At 36.9% G+C, this 25114-nt stretch overlaps 1 protein-coding gene across 1 annotated transcript; it reads left to right on the forward strand.

The window, feature by feature from the left end:
* On the forward strand, positions 1-25114 carry Chd64 (transgelin calponin-3). Its single transcript, XM_028171282.2, has 4 exons — positions 1-260; positions 22947-23083; positions 23411-23615; positions 24020-25114. The coding sequence occupies exons 1-4, from the start codon at positions 207-209 to the stop codon at positions 24188-24190; spliced, it is 567 nt and encodes a 188-aa protein (XP_028027083.1). The 5' UTR covers positions 1-206; the 3' UTR covers positions 24191-25114.

Genomic DNA, 25114 nt, shown 5'->3' on the forward strand with positions numbered 1-25114 from the left:
CGTGCCGTGTGTCAAGCCGTCGCCAGGCCGCTGCGCGCACCATGATGTCATTCATCAGGCAAACACACACTCACACATCGACCCTCGTGTGACTCGGACGTGTCCCGTTGACCCGCCGGCCTGTTTACATTCTGTACACAGTGACTTCACCTTCTACCGTGTCTGTGATTTATTTAAATAATTTATTAAATTGTTATTAGTTCGAAATGGCAAATAACCGAGCGACCAAATCAGGATTTGCAGCTGAAGCCCAGAGAAAGGTGAGTTGGAAAAAAAAACAAAAAAAAAACGTTTCAATGGGAGTGGCTGTTAAATAGGTCGCGAGGCATCGTTTATTGATCAGGGATGCTGCTCGGTCCAGTTGTTCCAAGGACTCGACCCTGACCTACATTAGCACATGGCACTCATCTTTAAACACTTGGCGCCAGACATACTTCCAAATCTTCGTGGTTCATTTGTTTTAAATAAGAACGGGGCATCTTTTTGCTGCCGAAATTTAATTAGCGTCGTAATAGTCACCTGTGCCTGGAGTCTTTCGTGTATGTAACGTTTTGACGCGGGTAGATATTCACACTAGGCGTACATAAATATTCAAGAGCACGTTTCATAGATTATCAAATATACCTAGCGATTGTTTCTAATCACGTTTGTTTAAAATTTAATACCTTTTAGCCTTTAATACCTTTGGCCATCAAAGTTCATTAACCTATACAAGAATGGAATACTGGTATTGCAGTTAGAATAACAAAAGTAAAGCCTAGATCATTCCATGTCTTTTCGAATGTGTCCAATGTGAACATAATATAATTCCGTTGTTAAGGCACGTCATGTTAATTTAATTTTTAAACTTTGTAATATCAGTTCAATATTAGAGTTGAAATTAGGAATGACATCCACTGAATTCCAATCGGCGAGATTTTTTAAATCGTACACCGAATCACGATCATATTAAAAAACTCAACGAATGCTCTTTCATGTTCTTCCTAATTAACATTTCCACTGATTGCATGGTCATAAGAACTCCAGAAATTCCCGCGATTCAAGGACCGTGATTTTCATTTTCCGTGCATCTATCCACAAGTCCGCAAGTGACAACATGATTTCAAAGATGTATCCACGGGATCCCATAACGACCGAAACAGGTTCGATCGCACAAAAAGATAAAACACCCGCCCACCCAATTTAGACGGGCTTCGTTTGACCACTTTATAAATTTTGCTGCTTTCATATTTTATCTGACGATATTCCTTCATCGCGGAAGTCATTCGCCAAGACGTGTTAAGTATGTGTTTATTTAGAAAAATTGGTATCTGCCAGTTTTGAACATCGGCACACTTAGCATTGCTCGCTACGAATACACCGCATCTTATACTTTAGGCCACGTTGATTTAGATTTTAGACGATGCATTACGGATAATAAGTCTTGAAAACGCACTTTTTGAAGAAATTCTAATGTAACCTTGTTACCTTCATTACTAAATCAATACTTACTCAACATTATCTTCTAATTACACAAATCGTCAATGATGTATTCCTACAAAAAGTATTTTTATCTGCATTATACCTAGTTTAGTTTTATAGACATTAAATTGTTTACTTTAGAAATAATGGGGTGACGTACTTATTTAAATTGGCAATTCGTTGATAATTAAAGAATGTGTGCTGGATAATCAATAGAATTAAAATATAATTTGAGAAATTAATTTATTTCTACCCAATGAATGTCGTCATGCTTCGAAAACGTGTAGAAAAAAAATTGCAACAAAACAACTTAAAAACCAATCTTTTTTATTTCTGCCTAAGCTGTTGGTAACCTTAGAAGGTTATGCCAGCGTAACCTGACGAGTAGGTGAACTCATGGGGCTCTAACCAGAAGACATCAAAACCAAAAACGCCACACACACTTTTGTCTGCATTCCAAGTAAAATACACGACGCCTTGGCGAAACGGGAGTATCGCTTTAGAATTTTAAATGACTTGGATCGTGCCTATGTAAGTGGCATGTTTACTTTTAGGTAAGGTCGTCAAGATGATTCACAAAGCGTACACGTAATGCTTAATGCGATTGTTAAAATTTTCCTTAATTGTATTATACATATTATTAATATAAATTATTCGAAATTGCGAGAGTTGTCGTTCGCTAAATAAAAATGAAGGTGAATATCTTCGTAATAAAATGAATACAATCATAATAATAATATATTGTATTCATTGAATTAAAATTTTAATATGATCGAAGGTTATTAAGAAAAATATTGGATTGATCAAAAACATACACATTCGTAGAGGTAGGTAATTAATTTAAATATTCAAGTACATGTATATTTGCTCATATGAATCAATATGATGTGACGTCATTCTATTAAATCGCATCAGAATGCTAAAATGATATCGTTCCGAAATACGAAGCGAATTAAATTGCTCAATTTGTTGCCGAATCCCAAATTGTATCTAATACTTTTGGAGAGAATTTACGTTGAATTGGATTAGATAGTTCGTTTTAATTTTGCTGAAAACCATAGTGAATATGAGAAAATTACACAATTTCCCTAAATAAATTCGCCACCTAAATAAATAAAAGGTCATAATATCTCTGTTTAAATCAAGAACAGCTGATTAGTACATATTCTATGCTTATCTTATAGGTATGCCTAAAAAGTAAAACTTCCCCGATAATCGTACCTAAGTATAAGTAATCTCAGAAATAAGTCAAGCAAAAATTGCACTTGCGTCATATATTAAAAAAAAACATTTAGCTCTCAGTACATTTCCTTTACTAAACCCAGTACTAAACGTGTTGATCTTTTGAAATTCACCATACCTAGAAGGTCGTTGCCCCAGACTCACGCTCTGCCGGCCAAGCCTGCCTACCTTTAACTACATAAACGTTTTACATACGTCCTTATCACATGTACATTACCGTTACATATAATATTGCAGATATATAGTACCTATTCAATATTATTTTCGGAGCTAACTGTGTGTATTGTGTAATACTAGATGATGATCGAACTTAGCTCGGTTTTTTTTTTGATAACGCCATCTTGTTGTGTCTTTAAAGCGGTTAGTTGCCCTCAATTAAGAAAAATAGTATTATTATTCGCCAATAGATGTCGGGAAGAGTTGATTATTGAAAACACGAATAAAACAACATTTTCTGAAAATAAATCGTAGCTAGATCGATTTATCGCCCCCGAAGTCCCCTGTATACTAAATTTTATGAAAATCGTTGGAGCTGTTTCCGAGATTCAGATTATATATATACAAGAATTGCTCGTTTAAAGGTATAAGATAGGGCTGTTTTACCGAACTGTCAGTGATGTCGGTTTGGTTATAATATTTCTGTGTGCTTAGTGCGAGTTTTTTAACGTTCTCGATAGCGTAAAAGTTAAGTCCAATTTGTATGCAGTTGAAACAGCGCCCCTAGCGGCAAACGTAGGCACACGTTCCAAACCCATACAAATTTAGTTAACTTTAACGCTATCGAGAACGTTAAAAAACTCGCACTAAGCACATCGACTTCTACATATTTTATCACATTGAGCACGAATAACGGTCAACAGTACCTAATAAATTCAGAGATCCTGATCAGTCAATGAGATCAATAAGGAAAATAAAATCATACATAGATATATGAAGCTCGCTGCATTTTCCATTAGATTAATTTGCGGTTGAAAAAATTTATTTGTAAAGACATACTTATGACATTGTCGAGGCTATGTAATATTCTGATTGGTGGTGCATAGGTAAAACTTTTTTTTTCTGAAGATACAACGGTACTGATAGTGGGCCAAGGAGGCGCACTCAATACAGCTTTTACAACCGGTTTTCCGCTCAAAATACAAGAGTTTTTGGAGACCGTCGTATTTCGTGAACTTTTTAAAAATGCATTCAAGAATTTCGAAATTCTTGCTAACTCAGAATGTTGTGAAATTTTCTTTAATATTCACCACTGACCATGTTTATTTACCTTTATTATTTTCCTTTTCTTTTAATTGTCTTGGAAGGCACACAATGTTGCTGCGCGCTTGATGGTGACTGGTCACCGTGGCTCATAGACATTAGCGTTGCTAACAGCATCGCTGAGGACACTTTTAAAGTCATGTTTTGAAGAATGACGTGTCGTAATTCAAATTCATTCCAGATTCGGATGGTACGTGCCATTTTTCTTTAATTTTTTTTTCGTCATACCTTATCGTTGGTAGCCTAAGGGGCTATTCCAACTTCGCGCGGACTGGTAGGTGAGCTCACGGGCTCATCCTGAGAGAATTGCTGACACTAGCCCTAGCAAGAACAGTGCTTCGCTGAATTTACTATCGGAATCGCGACCCACTGAGAAGATCCGGCGAGAAACTCAGTGAGTTGTGTCTATGGGCTAGTTTGCACGTCGACTCCGACGATGAGTTCGACAAGGAGGGTGACTGGTGCTTGAAGAGCCTAGGAGCACCGAGAGTGGATCCGGGGGATCCGACAAGACATGTTTTGCGCGACGGCGGCTTTGCTTTGCCCCATCCACGTCGTCTGGATCGGATATTGTTTTTTTTTCTAGAAATGTATGGTATATGCTTCAGTGGCAGATGATACGCTGTCGTTATTATGATCATGTCAAATTCTTCAGATCATTTCCCATACGACACAAAACACCGATTACAAAAAGTAGACGTAGACGCCATAGATTCGAAATGGTTCTACTTAGACAGTGTTTTATAGCTTTCCATGTAGTGTTGTAAATGTCTATTTATAGCATTTTCTAGAATGTCACAAATCGTACACATGGGCACGACACAATTTAAATTTATTCTCAATCTGAATTATTTACAATGTAATAATAGTTTCCATAATCACATTCAATCATATTAACAATAATGAACATTTTCATTATCGTATATAAGTTTAATAATATATTATCTTCTCTTTAAAAGAGTACATTAACGTCTAATATCAATTTCTTGACTCGACATTCGAAACTCCAAATGGTCAATAACCTATTACACAACCAAATATAAAAGTCCATGTATAGCGTATCATCTATACGTGTATTTACCGATTTTTAAGTTTGTGTGTGTAATTTCAAAACATGTGATGTATGTATGTACGTACATACATACCTATGTATCTTACACTAGACACTATGTGTCTTATCGCATTAGAAGCTTGGGTCATCCAAGGTTTGCGTGTTTCCTAATTAATTAACTCGCGCACCGCCAGTATTTTATCAATATTTCATATTATTATGTCAAGGAATCTGTTTATTTGTTTAGTTTGAAAGTATTCACTTTTCAAACTATTACAATTTTTTATTTTATTTTATTTAAACCCCTAAGGCGAATGTTGACACGTTACTGTTAACACGTTACATTACCTATTGGAAAATCGTGTCTTTTGAGAGAGTTAAATATTTACTAAATTGTCACAGTTTAATTTTTTTTATGTGTATTATCTATGGTTTAAATGTCAACGCTCATTTTGACAAACACAGTACCTGCCTACTCCATTAAACCTACTTATAATTATATAGTCGATTCGAAATATAACTACACTATAAGTACACTAAATTCTATCGTATTTTTTTTATTCTGTAGAAAATTAAAACGATCATTTTAAATTGATCGAAGACATCCAGCTTAATACGCATATCAGTTTCATTGATAATAAAATTACGAAATACGTAATACAAACCCAGTTCTGACACATATGTAACATCCACAAACAGATTCATAGTACCAGATGTTCGATTATAAATCGAAATAATTCATTTTAAACTAATACTGGCGCGACGGTGACTCATTCCCGTTTCTCGGTACAGAAACCTCTCCTTATAAGGCCGATTCATTTATAAGGCTTACACACGGCTCATTTTAAATATCAGCCATATGTTCATGATTGACATGTGCATTTCACTCGATTTCATCAAAGCTTACTTATGTTTCAAACAAACAGAAATCGTACAAAAATAACGTGTTACATTTTTACACCTTATAAAGTAACTTAAAAAATCTATTTGGCGATGGTATTTACATATTTCAATTAAATCTAAATTAAATATTTTTAGAAACTATTTGAATTTCGATTTGATAAAGAAATCTAAATAAGTGTTTTTATTTATATAACACAAACGGCCTCATAGAAAAAAAAATACAAAGAAATTTCCCTTATAGATTTTTTTTTTCTAACTCAATGACAATAGTCTTTTAGGGAAAAAAACCCAAATGATACAATTCATTATTTTGCAACCGAACTTCCAACCCTAATTGAATTTTATCGAAAATAAATCCTATCTAATATGTAATACTATTTGATATAATCAGCTTTACGAATCGCGAGTAGCGAGCATAGTTATTCGTGAGTTGATTAGAACACTTTTACTGCATAATTTCTTTAACCTAATGTTTTTTAATTGCTACTGAATTTATGATGGCGCTCGTTTTGGTTTAAATTGCCGTCGAAACTAATCAAAACAAACAATATTTTGTTCTCAATACCACCTACAGATTTATATGTCATAACAGTAAATACTTAAAAACCTATATCATAAATATTTAACACGTCCACGTTTGCTTAGACAACATTTTCGTCAAGTGTGGTCTACATTGAAATATGATATATTAGACCACTGTTTTATTATTGTAGCAATGTTTTTGTATGTTATTGTCTATTGTTTCATACAAACGTCAATGTTTTGCTTTAGCTTGGCGACTTGATGTATTGCTATTGTGGGTTGGATTCATACGCTTATATTTGCTAGATAATCTTAGATTAAAAGTTTTTGAAATCACATTTTTGTATTTGCATTGGTTTGACGTCATTTGTTATTTTTACACTTCAATAAGGCATCCTTATATTGTTCAGTCTTACGCTACATAGGGTACAAAAAAGGGCCGTGTTCCAAAATATGTTATTAAAAATAAATAGGGACAAGAAAAGGGCATAATGTAACAACATGCTATTTTTATTGCTCCCATAACGGCTTCGTGAATGTGTATACGTAACCCCTGTAGGTATAACGGCGTGTAGGTACACTCTGTTAGTACCATGCGCGGTTTTTTAAATTACAATTTTACGAAATGTTTCATTAAAACACTAACATTCAGAACTTTCGGATAAAATATATTACTATTTACTCTGACGCAATAATATAACCACACACATCTTCAAAATATACTTAAATGAGTACCTACTTCTTTTTTCATCCATACATATCTGTCGTTACACTATTCCCAAACGTCTGGACCGATTTTGATGTTTTATTTTGAGTGAGTTTCTAGATGATATATAGTTAAAAATTGGACCCAGTAGGTAACACTGATCAGATTCCAGTTAATTTTCCTTTTACCTGCCTTCACTAGTCTTTCAACATTTCAAAATTTCTTTCAAAAGTTGAGCTATGCTTACCTAAAACAACAACAAAAAACTAAATATCAGGTCTTCATTTATTTATCTCTGAAGTTGCCATTTAGTAGAGAAAGTTCTAGGTTTTTTTTTTATATTTTTTAATTTCTGTCAATCAAAGTATGCATCTGTTATAATGATGCGTATTTGCCAGCGGTGCGGTAATTATTCAATGTCCTTTTTGAAGAAGTCAGGTGTACGTACGGCAGTCAAAGAACTTTGTAAAGGCATTTAGTACTGCCTCTCGGGTATTGATTGTTTTACCTGCAAAAAATTGTCCAAATTTGGAAAAGTACATAGTAGTAGTGTGTCGGCGCCAGATCTGGTGATTACGGTGGATGACGCAAAAATTTTAACCTTAGCTCAAGAGCTACAAGTAGCTTAGAGACTGTCTGTTATGCCGTATGAAGTCGAGCGTTGTGTAGGAACATCGGGGACGAGTGATTAACCAAGGTGGCTGGATATTCGCGAGCTTCTCCACCGTTGTGTCCAGTTCCTCACAGTATACATCCGCAGTGATGCCTGTGTCGAGTTGTGATGAATCGGTAGGTAACACGACTTTTTTGGGGATGAGTTTTTGTTTGACACATTCCTTAAGTGCTGAACCAGAGTTTAACCAACATAATAACCTTACGATTATCAAAAATAATTCATTTTTAATAGCAAGTGAAATAGCAGTTCAACATAGCAAAGCATACATAACTTACAGATTCGTCGCGGTGTCGATCGTTCAGATCGTGTGACACCCACTTATCAAGTTTTTTTTACCAACCAATTTGACGCAAATGGACCGAAATTGTTTTTATACTAACGCTGGTGCTAGTCGCCTTTAATTCGTCGTTGTTGTTCGACCATTAGTTTTTGGGCGACCACGGGATCCATTTTTTATATCAAAATTACCATGTTGGAAGCATTGAAGTCGATAACTAGGGGCGTTCGCTTATAGTGTTCACTACATACACATCTCTAATATTGTGAGTCGTTTGTACGACGACATTTCTTGACGGCGTTACTAATATTTTAATAGTGTCCTTAATGATGAAATAAATGCAAACGTACCTAACGAAAATAAAACACTAATAAATAAATAAATGCTCGAATTCGAAAATAGAATTCCATACTTTAAAAAAAAAAATCATTTCAATTTAGCATTTATTGCCAGACACATAAATTATGTATCCAATGACCAATATTGTAAAACGGCAACTTTATGAGTAAACATTCAAAACATTCTAGTGGCCATACCAAAGTTCTGGTGTTTCATTAGCTTGCCTCTTCGCTTTTTAACCGACAAAAGTCGCAAATCTTAACCTCAATGCTGTTCTGCAAATCAGATACAACTGGTTGTACAGCATTGGTCGTGCAGCCGTCCTCGTGTCGACCGGCGACCCCATTCCTCACTCCTTACTCGTAAGAGCCATTGTCGATGCCTTGGCAAGTGGCAAGACTTGTCGGATATTAAACGAATCGCTTTAGTCTGAATTTTGCAATCAATAGAACGTATAAGCACTTCTATGTTGCTTTACTTTAATTTGGATTATTATTTTCGATCATCACGAAAAACAGTTTTATCTTGGAATGTGTTTGAAAAGTTAAAGTACTTGCTTTTAAACTTTACCACACAATTTAAAATACACGACAAATGTTGCTTGTTAAGCTAAATCTAATTTATAGTGCAAGTTAAACTTATATTGCTTTTTTATATATTTAGAACAACAAAGTACAAAAATATAAAATAATGAAAAATATTAAATATTCAAACATGTATAACGCATATGCAGTTAACAAAGAAGAAACAACTGCATATTTACAAGTTTTATTTTATAAGCAATATTTTGAAAATAGAAAAAAAGAATATTATTTACAACTGCATATTTTACAAGTTTCTTTTTGCAAGCAATATTTTAAAAATAGAATATTATTTTTATTTAATATCATATTTAATACAAATTTTAAAACCAGTTCCCGAAACGTTTTATGAAGCCGTTCTATCTGTAATAGTGACGTAACAGCAATTCGACCGTTGACATTGAATCATAGCTATTTATGGTAACAGTCGTTTTTTTTTATGAACGTGTGTATGTGCAATGAGATTAGCAATGAACGAACGCCTTTATGTAAAATGGGATTGACAGACGCAGCCTTATCCATAATTTTATATGGATCTAGAGATCTACATCGTATCTTTTTATGTATCGAGGAGTGAAAGGCTTTATTTAAAGGCTTAAGCGGCATTTTTTAAACTTTGTACATGTGGTTTTATGTCAACCATTTAAAGTTTAAATTTTGGAAAAAAATATCATAACAAAACTTTTTCGGCTATTTTAAAACATCGAATTGTTGATGCTAATACTAAATAAAACAGACCTTTAATTATAAAGACAAATGTCGCGTATTAACTGAAATGTCGCTTAAACCAAATAGCCTCACCCCTCGAAATTGTTATTATAGTCCAATTATCCATAGGTACATGGTGTTTTGAGCCCGCACGGTCTGGTGTCATCGTCTTGCCAAATTCGTGTTCAAATTAGAAGGCTGAGACAGCTGTCAAGTGAAATGGACACTACGACATAACCTATGTGCTAACGTTGGTAGTATGGTTTACGGTGTGATCTCCATGAGCTCCACTTCAGATTAGGCAGGCTGTGACTTTTCTTCCAATGTAGTCAACAGTAGTAGTAGCTTAGCTTAATTACCTAGTTACATGGTGCCGAAATCCGCTACGATGCGGATTTACAATCCCGCCTTTTCCATCACCACCGTCAATACCACCACCAATTTTAGCTTTGTTTCATCTATAAGAAAGACATTTTCTCACTGGTGGTAGGACCTCTTGTGAGTCCGCACGGGTAGGTACCACCGCCCTGCCTATTTCAGCCGTGAAGCAGTAATGCGTTTCGGTTTAAAGGGTGGGGCAGCCTTTGTAACTATACTGAGACTTTAGAACTCATATCTCAAGGTGTGTGGCGGCATTTACATCGTAGATGTCTATGGGCTCCGGTAACCACTTAACACCAGGTGGTCTGTGAGCTCGTCCATTCATCTATGTGTTGGAGTTAATGGATATAGAAACTCCTTATCAAAAACATATACATAGAAAGAAGTGACAAGAGTTGTCATAATAAGAAGAAGTGAAAAAAAATGTCTGTCACTTCGTGAAGTACAATAAAAAATAAGAAAACTGTGATTTCGATAATATATTCTAAAACATCGACGTAACTAATACTAATATATAAAAGTGTGTTAGTAGGTATATTATTTCGTAACTGCCTGCACTCTGCGATTTGAAAATTGGACTCTGTGCTACCAAGAACTTTAAATCATATCAGTCGCTGTGCTATTCCATGTGTGTCTAAAACATTTTTTATGGACGCGTTGTCAAATTCACCGCCGTTGTCGCTTAGAAGGCACTTTATGGTGTGTCCGACTGTTTTAGTTTGAGCGATCATCAAAACTAATTTGTCTTTGACCTCGGACTTCTTGCGTATGAAGTACACCATACGGTAGCCAGTAAAGTCGTCTTTGAACAGAACGTAGTACTTATAGTTTGAGAAGCTAGGTTGAAACGGTCCGCAAACGTCAGTGTGTACGATTTCTCCGGGCGCGGTAGCTCGGGTTCTTGTACCGAATTTAAGTCGATGCGCCTTTCCAAAGATGCAGCCTTCACAGGTATCTTTATCCATCGGCAGGATTAGACCTAGTTCCCGTTGGATCGTCGCTCTTACGTGTCTTTTATTTTGGTGAGCGAGTCTCTCGTGGTAAAGTTGCATCGTTGCTGTAGTTGCAAAGACTTCGGGTGGTTTTTCTGGCAGTACGGGTTTTACTTCCAGTCGATATAAGCCACCTTGTTTTTGTCTCTTCCCTATTAAGCATACTTTCCCGTTGACAATGACGTTGCATTCAGTTGTCCTGGATGAAAAGGTGCTATTCGGGACTCGATCGTGAAGTGCGAGTACGGAGAAGAGGTTCTTGCTTATGGCCGGAACGTACCAGACGTCTTGCAGGCTGATGTCGATTTGTTTCCCGTTAACATATCCTCTGAGCTGTACTGTTCCTTTGCCTTTGGCACGGACTTCATTACCAGCGGCCGTTGTAACAGTGTAGTTCTCATTGAAATGTTCGTAGGTTTGGAAAATGTCAGCTCTGTTGGTGACGTGGCTTGTTGCGCCATTATCTATGTACCAGTTCTCGTTGTCCCGTGAAACTGTGAAGATTTCGTTATCTTCTAAAGACATGAGTAACAAATTAGCGGTCTTTGAAGTAGAAGGCGTTGCTGTCTGGATCGGATTTTGGCTCTTAGGAGGTCTACCGTCACGGATCCATTTTTGACAGTTGCGTACTCTGTGGCCAATACCTAGGCAGTAGTTGCATTTAAGCTTCTTGTCCTTCTTCTTTTCCGTATTCGAAACCAGGGCTTCCGAATGATGCGAAGGTACGTTGTTACCTTGCAGTGCCCTTTCAAATGCGCAGAGATGACTAGTTAGGTTTTCTACAGTACGGTTGGATTTGGGCAGTAGGAGCCAACTACTTCTGAAGCTGAAGTATGAATCATCAAGCGTGTCCAGTATCTTACAAACAAGTAGCAGTTCGGGTAGCTCTTGGTTACTGTCCTTCTTGAGTTCTTGATTCAGTTCAGTCCAGATGTTCTTTAATTTTGACATGTGAGTGGCTATGTCGTCTGCTTGATCCCTCTTAAAGCTGAAGAAACTCATACACAGGTTGTAGGTTTTGTCCGCATTTGTTCCGTCGAACAGCCTGTGGAGCTCTAACCAGACATCACGTACTTTAGTGAACCGCATAACTTTTCGAAGTGTGTCTTCTTGCATATTGGTGGTAAGTATTAGGATAGCGCTGGCATCAGCTTTATCAAACTTATCTTTTTGTTGTTGATAAGCCGCCAATTCAGCATCGCCGCATCCGGTAGGTGGACGAGTAGGCTCCTGGAACGATCCTTCAACTACTTCTAGGGCCGACGGTACGGTGCGTAGTAAGCATAAGGCTTTGTATTTCCAGGTGTCCCAATTTTTTCCATCTAGGAGGCCGATCTGAAGCTTTCCTGTGATACCTTCCATTTTCGTAGTGCGGGTCCGTAACCTAATATGATTTAAAGTTCTTGGTAGCACAGAGTCCAATCTTCAAATCGCAGAGTGCAGGCAGTTACGAAATAATATACCTACTAACACACTTTTATATATTAGTATTAGTTACGTCGATGTTTTAGTGATACAGACGTAATCTCTTAGTCTCTCAGGACGTCGAATCAGTGAGCGATCTCTAAGATTATAGCCGGTTGGCGGTGGTTCAGCATCATAAAATAATTCTTCTGGAACTGTCGTTTCGTCTTCATGGTCATGGTCTTCGTAGAGGACTTGATCCGATTGATATGATTTAAAGTTCTTGGTAGCACAGAGTCCAATTTTCAAATCGCAGAGTGCAGGCAGTTACGAAATAATATACCTACTAACACACTTTTATATATTAGTATTAGTTACGTCGATGTTTTAGAATATATTATCGAAATCACAGTTTTCTTATTTTTTATTGTACTTCACGAAGTGACAGACATTTTTTTTCACTTCTTCTTATTATGACAACTCTTGTCACTTCGGGAGAAGAATCGGATCAAGTCCTCTACGAAGACCATGACCATGAGGACAAAACCTACAACCTGTGTATGAGTTTCTTCAGCTTTAAGAAGGATCAAGCAGACGACATAGCCACCCACATATCAGGTTACGGACCCGCACTACGAAAATGGAAGGTATCACAGGAAAGCTTCAGATCGGCCTCCTAGATGGAAAAAATTGGGACACCTGGAAATACAAAGCCTTATGCTTACTACGCACCGTACCGTCGGCCCTAGAAGTAGTTGAAGGATCGTTCCAGGAGCCTACTCGTCCACCTACCGGATGCGGCGATGCTGAATTGGCGGCTTATCAACAACAAAAAGATAAGTTTGATAAAGCTGATGCCAGCGCTATCCTAATACTTACCACCAATATGCAAGAAGACACACTTCGAAAAGTGATGCGGTTCACTAATGTACGTGATGTCTGGTTAGAGCTCCACAGGCTGTTCGACGGAACAAATGAGGACAAAACCTACAACCTGTGTATGAGTTTCTTCAGCTTTAAGAAGGATCAAGCAGACGACATAGCCACCCACATGTCAAAATTAAAGAACATCTGGACTGAACTGAATCAAGAACTCAAGAAGGACAGTAACCAAGAGCTACCCGAACTGCTACTTGTTTGTAAGATACTGGACACACTTGATGATTCATACTTCAGCTTCAGAAGTAGTTGGCTCCTCCTGCCCAAATCCAACCGTACTGTAGAAAGCCTAACTAGTCATATCTGCGCATTTGAAAGGGCACTGCAAGGTAACAACGTACCTTCGCATCATTCGGAAGCCCTGGTTTCGAATACGGAAAAGAAGAAGGACAAGAAGCTTAAATGCAACTACTGCCTAGGTATTGGCCACAGAGTACGCAACTGTCAAAAATGGATCCGTGACGGTAGACCTCCTAAGAGCCAAAATCCGACCCAGACAGCAACGCCTTCTACTTCAAAGACCGCTAATTTGTTACTCATGTCTTTAGAAGATAACGAAATCTTCACAGTTTCACGGGACAACGAGAACTGGTACATAGATAATGGTGCAACAAGCCACGTCACCAACAGAGCTGATATTTTCCAAACCTACGAACATTTCAATGAGAACTACACTGTTACAACGGCCGCTGGTAATGAAGTCCGTGCCAAAGGCAAAGGAACAGTACAGCTTAGAGGATATGTTAACGGGAAACAAATCGACATCAGCCTGCAAGACGTCTGGTACGTTCCGGCCATAAGCAAGAACCTCTTCTCCGTACTCGCACTTCACGATCGAGTCCCGAATAGCACCTTTTCATCCAGGACAACTGAATGCAACGTCATTGTCAACGGGAAAGTATGCTTAATAGGGAAGAGACAAAAACAAGGTGGCTTATATCGACTGGAAGTAAAACCCGTACTACCAGAAAAACCACCCGAAGTCTTTGCAACTACAGCAACGATGCAACTGTACCACGAGAGACTCGCTCACCAAAATAAAAGACACGTAAGAGCGACGATCCAACGGGAACTAGGTCTAATCCTGCCGATGGATAAAGAGACCTGTGAAGGCTGCATCTTTGGAAAGGCGCATCGACTCAAATTCGGTACAAGAACCCGAGCTACCGCGCCCGGAGAAATCGTACACACCGACGTTTGCGGACCGTTTCAACCTAGCTTCTCAAACTATAAGTACTACGTTCTGTTCAAAGACGACTTTACTGGCTACCGTATGGTGTACTTCATACGCAAGAAGTCCGAGGTCAAAGACAAGTTAGTTTTGATGATCGCTCAAACTAAAACAGTCGGACACACCATAAAATGCCTTCTAAGTGACAACGGCGGTGAATTTGACAACGCGTCCATAAAAAATGTTTTAGACACACATGGAATAGCACAGCGACTCGTCACCCCGTATACACCTGAACAAAACGGAGTAAGCGAAAGGGAGAACAGAACCCTAGTTGAGACAGCAAGATCAATGATGTACGCTCATGAGCCATTACCGCAAGTGCTATGGGCAGAGCTCATTAATACCGCCGCATACATACTGAACAGAACAGGTCCCACAAGTTCAGATAAATCTCCGCATGAACTTTGGTATGGAAAGAAACCTATTATTAAATATCTCCGAATAATAGGCTCAATCGCATATGTCCATATTCCAAAGCAGAAGCGTAGAAAACTCGACAAAAAGGCGATAAAAGGTCGACTTATCGGGTACGACGAAGATTGCTACCGTATCTGGGTCACAGACGGAAAACACTCGACGCTCGTCCGCTCTCGTGACGTAATCTTCGATGAGAAACCTCTTCCCATCTGTAACAGTGAAATTCCTAAAACAGAAGTTGAGACAAGAGAATACCCGATTACCATAACGCCAAATACGAACTTAGAAAGAGAAGTTGCAATTCCAGAGCAAACACACGTTCACGAGGGAGATACAACTACCGAAACAATCTCCAACGACCATGATCATGTTCTCGAGGGAGAAGAATCGGATCAAGTCCTCTACGAAGACCATGACCATGAAGACGAAACGACAGTTCCAGAAGAATTATTTTATGATGCTGAACCACCGCCAACCGGCTATAATCTTAGAGATCGCTCACTGATTCGACGTCCTGAGAGACTAAGAGATTACGTCTGTATCACTGAAACATTCCCAAATAATTTCGCAGACGCTATGAAAAGGGACGATCGCGAAGAATGGCAAAGGGCAATGGGTAGCGAATTGAAATCCTTCGAAGACCTGAACGTTTGGACGCCGTGTGCATTGCCAAAAGGACGAAAAGCACTTCCCTGCAAATGGGTTTTACGGATCAAACGAAATCCAGATGGCACGATCGACAAATACAAGGCTCGACTTGTCGTAAAAGGGTACAGACAAAGGAAAGGAGTAGACTATGACCAGACCTTCAGTCCTGTCGCACGCCTGACTACTGTACGAGCACTACTCAGTGTTAGCGCGCATGAAAACTTACATCTGGTCCAATTCGACGTTTGCACAGCCTTTCTGAACGGAAAGCTCGAGGAAGAAATATACGTTCAACCGCCAGAAGGGTGTAACCTCACGGAAGGAACGTCTACCGTTTTCAAGCTTAACCGTAGCCTGTACGGACTTAAACAAGCACCAAGGTGCTGGAACTCGTGCTTTCAAGAGATCCTATTGGATATGAACTTCAAACAGTCCGAAGCTGATTGCTGCTTATATTCAAGAGAAGTTAACGGGAAGAAACTACTGATCACGTTGTACGTCGATGACGGATTAGTAGCTGCCACTGATGAAGACACGGCTAACGCTTTCTTAGAAGATTTGAAGAAGAGACTGCGCATAACGACGAAACCAGCGACATATTATCTTGGTCTTCAAATCCATCGAGGAAAGGATGGCTCCATCTTCATCAACCAAGAGGCATACGCGAAAAAGGTATTAGACCGCTTTCAAATGAGTGACTGTAATCCCGTTTCCACACCGATTGAGAGAGAGGCTATTCAAGAAGGGAAAGAAGAAACGGAAGCTTCCTGTTTCCCATATAGAGAAGCTGTCGGTGCTCTGGCATACTTAATGGTTGGTACTCGCCCTGACATTGCTTATGCCATCGGAGTTGTCTCAAGAAAGTTGGAGAAACCTGTAAAGACAGATTGGCTCAAGGTAAAACGTATCTTGCGCTACATCAAAGGTACCTTTTCGCATGGGATCTCATATAAAGCTGGTCTCAAACCTGGAATCCTAGAAGGATTTAGCGACGCCGACCACGGAGGTGATCCAGAAACCGGACGTTCCACAACGGGAGTGATCTGTCGCTATTCTGGAGGCACAGTTTCATGGATCAGTCAGCGACAAACATCGGTCGCTATCTCCACTACAGAAGCCGAAATTGTGGCAGCTAGTGAAGCTGGCAGAGAACTAATGTGGCTTGCTAGACTATACCAGGCATTGACTACAATTGCGGACGTACCGGTTCTGCATGTGGACAATGAAGCTGCTGTTCGTCTTGCTCACAACCCCGAGTTTCACAAGAGAACGAAGCATATCCGGCTCAGACATTTCTACGTCAGAGAATTGGTAACTGAGGGTATCTGCAACGTTGTACGGATCGGAACAAAGGATCAAGTCGCAGACATCCTTACCAAATCACTACCTCGTACGTCATATGCAGTTCTACGCCAGGCACTAGGACTGTGTACTATGTAAATGTTTAGGGAAAGTGTTGGAGTTAATGGATATAGAAACTCCTTATCAAAAACATATACATAGAAAGAAGTGACAAGAGTTGTCATAATAAGAAGAAGTGAAAAAAAATGTCTGTCACTTCGTGAAGTATAATAAAATAAGAAAACTGTGATTTCGATAATAAATTCTAAAAAATCGACGTAACTAATACTAATATATAAAAGTGTGTTAGTAGGTATATTATTTCGTAACTGCCTGCACTCTGCTACCAAGAACTTTAAATCATATCACTATGCAATAAAAAATACAAAAAAAACTTAACAAGTACAGCAGACCAAACAAGACCAGAACTCGAATACCAGAAAAAAAAACCTCAAACAAATCGACTCGGACCGGAAATAGAACCTGTATCGGTGTTGGAGTTAGATTCACCAACCACCTCGACGAGACGATAAAACTCATTTATATTTACATACAAAAATAATTTATGTATCGAAACCGCTTAATTAATTTGCATTCATGTCAAATGTTTATGTTGCAATTATAATGAGTGCGATATGCCCGTTATCAACACTATTCGGGACTAACTCACCAAATGACCTCCTTTATTTGATAGTAATATTTAATTTAACTACGGAATTTTGTGTTCGGTTTTCCAAATCATCATAACAATATAAAAAGTGCTTAATATTATTAGCTCTTTGCGTTCCTAAGACTAATGAAAGGCTAAACTTCGAAAGGTTAATAAAACTGATAATTAGCAGCTATCAGTAATGTACTGAAATAAAGCGACCGGTAGATTAATTACAGAGAATCTTATTATATTAATGTCGGATTATTCGCTTTTGGACTAAGTTATTTTATTACTTAACGTAATTTTTTTTCCTACCTATGCTGATAGCCTTGAGAGGCTATTTCAACTTCGCCCTAACGTGTGTAGGTGAGCTCACGGGCTCAAACCGGAGTGCTGCTAAGACTGACCCTAGCAAGAGCAGTGCTTCGCGAATCTACCACCAGATCGGAAACGCGACCCACTAAGAAGATCCGGCGAGAAACTCAGTGGGCTGTGTCTATGGGTTAATTCGCTCGTTGAGCCCTTCGTCGCAAGCGACGGGTTCGACGAGGACGGTGACCGGTGCTTGTAGTGCCTAAAAGCACCGCTAATGGATTAACGTAAATACGTCAATGCCGCTACACACCTTGAAACATGAGTTCTAAGTTTCAGTTTTACGGTACAATGGCTGCTACACCGTTCCAACTGAAACGTATTTACTGCTTCACGGCAGAAATAGGTGGTGTGGTATCTACCAGTGCGGGCTAATAAGACGCCATAATCCTCATGATGGTGTTATTAAAACTGTGTGATGGAAAAGTGTGAGTGAAGCAGTAACTACGGTCGATAATGGGCTTGATCGAAAAACAGTCGGATCTAAATGCTAAATTATATCATGCTATAAGAAATTAATGAAAAAACGCTAAAACAGGAATCGCTTAGCGATTATTATATTATAAATTTCATTCAACATAAATGCAACAAATGATTTTAGTCATTGGACTTCGCTTTGGATTTCTGTATTCTTGTTATAATTTCAAGTACGATGATAAAATTTGTATCTACATTATCTATACTAATATATAAATCTACAGTGGTTTTTACGGATGTTCCGTTATAACTATAATTATAACCATGCATCCGATTGACTTGAAACTTGGTATCCATGTAGAAAATACATGTACTTAATGGATAGGCTAAGATTTATGTGAGTGTTGGACTCCCTAATAATAATGACAATAAATAATAATGTTAATTTTAAATGCCCAGCGAAGCGGTCGAGTACGGGTAGTATTATATAGTTTCGGACCATTTCTCGGAAACTCAAAAATTAACGTCAAATTTTATACAATGTGACCGCCATAATTCATTCAAACATTCTAATTAGTAGTCCCCTATTATCCGACATCAACGAAGACTCACTTCCTCCAAAAGGACCCCAGTTTTATTTGGACAGGTGCAACAGGACACGTTAAAAAGTTCACTTCCTTTGCCTTCACAAACAAATTAAAGAACGCTTCGGAATAATAATTAAGGGCCACGAATAGACCAGATAAAGAGGTCAATCGGGTTTTATGGTACTAGAAAGCGTGCAACCGTACAGCTACGAATGGGGTCAGCCCTCGAGAGACGGGTTATAGAAACGTTTTATTTAAAAAAAAACAAGATATAAAATATTACATGTTTGCTTGCGGGGGTTTTATTTAATCCGGCAACAAATTCCAGAGTTGCATTGCAGAGAAAGCCACGTCTTGATTGCACTTTTATTTCACGAAATCTTAGTACTTTTCCGGGCGTCCTAGTTCAAAAAAATATTTAAATCCGGTTACGAAAGACCCTCATGTTTTTTGCTCGCACCAAGCATGTCTGGCGTCTCCAAGGCTTGAGTCACGCTTTGAATCCTTCGAGGCTGACGTCATCGAGTTGTTTTCGGAACCATCAGCCACGCAACGTTAGAGTATAAATAATATATTAATAACGATATTTATGAGGAACTATTGATTCAGTGTTCTTTTAGGAAAAACATGATGCACAAATACCATCGCGCCGTATCGTAAAAAAGTACGTGTTATATATGAAAAATTTTAGCAAAATATCTCGATAGGACCAACCTAATTACGCTCACATATACTATTTATAAAATTATTTTAATATTAATATGCGTGTGCTTTTTTATTTTAGTAACTCCAACTTTAATTAAAATGTTTTATTCATTTAATTTGAAAAAAATCTCCTATAAATAGTCGCATTGATATTAAATACAAAATAGATTGTTCAATTTGAAACCGAAATTATGTCGCTAATGTCATGTTAATATTTTAAAATTCATTGTGGTCCGATAAGAAATAAATAGCACAAGGATATTTTTTTCACCATTGTGGACGCCGGGCTACTGTTCTGCCATCGTAATAACCCAATTCCCCGTTTTTAATATTAAAGGCTTATTTAAAATGAACTCAGACTAAAGTGTTGAACAAGAAATTTGAATAATTAAGTATCTATAAGTCGGGATATCAAATTACTCAGAAATTGTTGAAATGACCAATCAACAACAAGATGACTTCATTGAACAACAAACATTGTAGGTACCTAATAAAAAATAAAAATAAAAACTCAAAAGTTGAACCCGACGTAGTGGTATCACTTGAGATGAATACATTGAGCATCCTTAAGGTTTTTAAACTTCAAAAAAATTGATGTGGTAAATCGATCTATCTAGATGAATATTATAAATACATTTTGTTGTCAAAATGAGGACTTTTTTTTTATTGCTTAGATGGGTGGACGAGCTCACAGCCCACCTGGTGTTAAGTGATTACTGGAGCCCATATACATCTACAACGTAAATGCGCCACCCACCTTGAGATATAAGTTCTAAGGTCTCAGTATAGTTACAACGGCTGCCCCACCCTTCAAACCGAAACGCATTAGTGCTTCACGGCAGAAATAGGCAGGGCGGTGGTACCTACCCGTGCGGACTCATAAGAGGTCCTACCACCAGTTAATTTAACGAAAAAGGCTAGAGATCCTTTTCAAATATCAAGCTTAGTATAACAAACAAGTGACGGTGCGATGTCATAACATGGTAGGTTAAGTATTTAATAAGGTCGTACGTAACATATTTATACAATTTGCTCGAATTTCATTTGAGTCATGTTTATTTCTGTAAGTGTGTCACTTACATTGCTAATAAGGTCCTATTAATTCTGTTGCTAATTCTGAACAGCATCGCAACTATTAATTCTTTATCAATAGTAATTTTAATTAAAGCAAAAAGTATTTTATTTACTTGCTCAGCTTTCTTTGCCTTCGAATGATTGTGGTGAAATTACGAAGAATTTTCCCTTGTTTACATCGTGAAGAAACGAAAGTCTGTTCGCATATGTCTTAGATTTTCAAAATATATGTTGTCACGTTCGCATGTTCGCATCGGAATTCATTTGTTCAATACTAGTTCACGATTCGAACAATACTAAGCCTTTTGACGTTGAAACTATTGTTTAAAGAAACAGCTATTCGCTCGGCGGTTATCAGCGTGACCTTCAATTTCAACGTACAAGTCGACAGCATCTAATTTCCACTCTGCATTATAATAAATTGAAATGAATATCGCACTGAGCATGTTATATACGCTTAGCTGTTAAATAAATATAAAGACGTATCTGTAATTTCACGCCGTGTTCTGTAAAACAGTCGATTTTAGGCTTGACAGCTATCTGCTCTTATTATGATTCAAATTTAATTATTTTCGCGAGTCATATATTATTATGTACGTAATTGATACCACTTTTACGATTTAATCTATCATTTTTTTAATATCATTACATTCTTTCCGAGGTTTTGAACCAAATCTTTACAGTTTTCGTGGTCACAGTCGTCCGCGAGCTTAATCCGTAAAAGTAGTTTTGATCGCACGTCAGTTGTGGTTATTATCACGGAATAGATAAATAATAATATTATAAAGAGGAAAGATTTGTTTGTTTGTTTGTATTGAATTCGCTCCGAAACTACTGAACTGATTTAAAAAATTCTTTCACTGTTGGAAAGTTACGCTATCCCCGGGTGACATAGGCTATGGTTATTATATTTAAAAAAAAAAATAGAGATCCTTACTGAAACTCCAATAATGTAACCCAATGTGTAAAAAAAATACTTAAAATTCTTTACATAGCGTGCGCTAGTAGATAAATAAGGTTATTCCGTGGTTATTATTGTAGGGTAAAATACGATTTGTATAATTTGGTTAAGTGTCTACTCGTTGCTTTTTAGTAGCTCAGTAATACCATATTACAGTTGTACCTACTCATACGCGACCGAAGAACTTCACTACATTCCTAAAAATAGCTTCAAGTAAGCTTAATTGTTTAATATGTAAACTGTTTTATTTTATACACCAAAATTCATTGGTTTATCTTAAATAGCTTAACCTTTCGAAAACAACAAAAGATATAATATGTTTCGTGAGATATTTTATTAATGTGACGAATCGATTGGCCTTAGCGGTAGTGTATAAGCCAGTTATTTATCCATAAATTCGTAGTGTTCCTTTTTACGTAAGAGAACAAATAAAATAAATGAACGTGCTACTTACATATTACTATAGGTTCACCGATATTTAATAAGCTAGTAGGTACTAGTGATAAATAAAGAGATAGAAAATGTAAAAAAAAACGCGTAAAAACTTAACATATCACTTTGTATGTAATGTATTGCGAATGAATTAAATAAAAACATTAAATGATATTCAAAGTTATTATTGTTTTAATAAAAATATACTTTAGCCGCCCCTATATTTAATGTGTCTTTTAATATACCGAAAGGGTAGAAAATTTCTGGAACGGAAACCGTACAGAGCCAAGCCCAGCGTATTATGTAAATTTTAGCTTGATTTTTTTTTAATATTCTACGTTAGTAACGTTTGGTTTTCTAAATGACATAATCTATATATCTATCTATATATATAAAAATGAATTGCTGTTCGTTAGTCTCGCTAAAACTCGAGAACGGCTGGACCGATTCGGCTAATTTTGGTCTTGAATTATTTGTGGAAGTCCAGAGAAGGTTTAAAAGGTAGATAAATATAAAAATGCTCGGAATTAAATAAAAATCCCCCGTCGGACGGATTCCTTTTGTTTAAGTTTTTATACAAAAGCTTAGGTTTTTTATTTATCGATTGAGGCAATACGAAGTCTGCCGGGTCAGCCAGTTTAATTATAATTTCTTGATACTCCAGATCAACAGCAAATACAGCGAGGAGTTGGCCCACGAGTCGTTGGAATGGATTCGGATGATCACCGGCGAACCAGAGAACACCTCTGGGGATATGGACAACTTCTACGAAGTGCTTAAAGACGGCACACTTCTGTGCAAGTAAGTTAGTTATACCTACAAAAATAGATACGTACAAACTTCTAAGTGAAGTAAAAACACACCCACACATACTACTAGGTATATAGTAAATAGTACATACACGGTACAATGATAATTAAGAAATGATTCGTAAGTCAATGCGGAAATCATAAAATTCATTTAATAAAGAAATATGTCGGTAAAAAATATATAAAAAAAATTACATTATATATTTTAGTTTAAATAGCCAAAAGGAAAAAAAAAACGAATGTATAGGAAACCACAATGATATATTTGCCTCTTTCAAATAAATAAATATCTAACATAGTTTTTAACATATTATTACAGGCTAGCCAACAACATCCACCCGAACATGATCAAAAAGATCAACACATCGTCGATGGCCTTCAAGTGCATGGAGAATATCAACGCTTTCCTCGAAGCCGCAAGACAGTTGGGTGTACCGGCACAGGAAACTTTTCAAACTGTCGACCTGTGGGAGAGACAGAATCTCAACTCCGTCGTGATATGCTTGCAGTCACTGGGCAGAAAGGTAGAAGAACATATTACTACTTTTTACTTTGATTCTACTATGTAGTGTAGGTAAAATATTTACCTATGCGTTAGCTCGAATTGGTTTTTCAGTTTAACGAATAAATTAAAAATTATTTATTTTTGACACGTTGATTAATTCGTTTTTAAGAAAAACATATTATGTCATTAAACATGATTAAACGCAATGACATACTAGTGTTCGTCATAGACACGTCATAGATAATACTTGTGTCGTCCGCCGAACAACATAACCTAAAAACTCGGGAACTGTGAAAATTGCGTAAAAATATATCTAAATTTAAAGAGAACTATTACAAAGAAATGTCACAAAATATTTAGATTTATATTAGTCTAAATTGATGTTTTACCGTGTATTAAAAAATATATTTAATGTCATTTTAGGCTGGAACCTACGGGAAGCCGTCAATAGGACCGAAAGAAGCTGAGAAGAACGTGCGAAACTTCTCCGAGGAGCAGCTCCGGGCTGGTCAGGGAGTCATATCTCTTCAGTACGGTTCAAATAAGGGCGCCAACCAAAGCGGAATCAACTTTGGTAACACGAGACACATGTAAAACGTCTAAACGTGCACATTTGAATGGCTTGTTACAAGCATGCTAGATGCTTCTAAGTCACTGTACTAAAATTTAGGCGCGAAAACTTCTACATTCTTAATAACAGTCATTCCTTACAAAAAAGTCTGTACTTAGATTCCAATAATGTAGGTAAGAATGACATTTTGAAAATAAAAGACGAATCCTTTTTATTTTTACTGTTGATATAACACCTAGTTCATAATAAGATTTCAGTTATGTTTGTCATTCCATTTATATTAAAATAATTATTTAAGATTTTACAAAACAAAAAAAGGATAATCGACCGTGTTTAATCTTTAAAAACATATAAGTTAATTAAATAAAATAGTTATGTAATGTTTATATTTTAACATTCCTCAAATTAATTTTATTGCTATGAAATTTATAATCTCATTTATATCTTTATATAATAATAAGAAATTTTCAAAATTGAAAAATTAATATTTGACCATTACAAAAATGATTTACATATTTTGCTTCATTTTTAACTTGTGCCAATAAATCATAAAATTTATGAATTGTAGAATCCTGATGTAACATTTTACATTGTACATGTTATAATTTCTTTTTACTGTAATTAAACTATCGTGCCTTCAAGCCCTTTAAGGGCGAAGATAATTTGTCAAAATTAAAATGGTGTCTAACATTTTTGGATTGATAATCAGGGTTTCAAAATTTATTTATTGTCTTCAAAAATCATTCCATTTAAAGAAGCGTTAGATCACCCTGTGATTAATAATTTACTATAATAATATTATAACTTAAATATCCACATGTATTTTCTCATATTAATAGATATTATTCTATAGTTATGTATTTTACTGACAATTCTATATTTAAGTAAGTTTCACTAAGTCCCGGCTTTTTGGAAGTACGTAGAATAGAATAAAATTTAATTAAGAA

The sequence above is a fragment of the Bombyx mandarina genome, chromosome 17, assembly GCF_030267445.1.
Source record: "Bombyx mandarina strain Sakado chromosome 17, ASM3026744v2".
Lineage (NCBI taxonomy): Eukaryota > Metazoa > Arthropoda > Insecta > Lepidoptera > Bombycidae > Bombyx > Bombyx mandarina.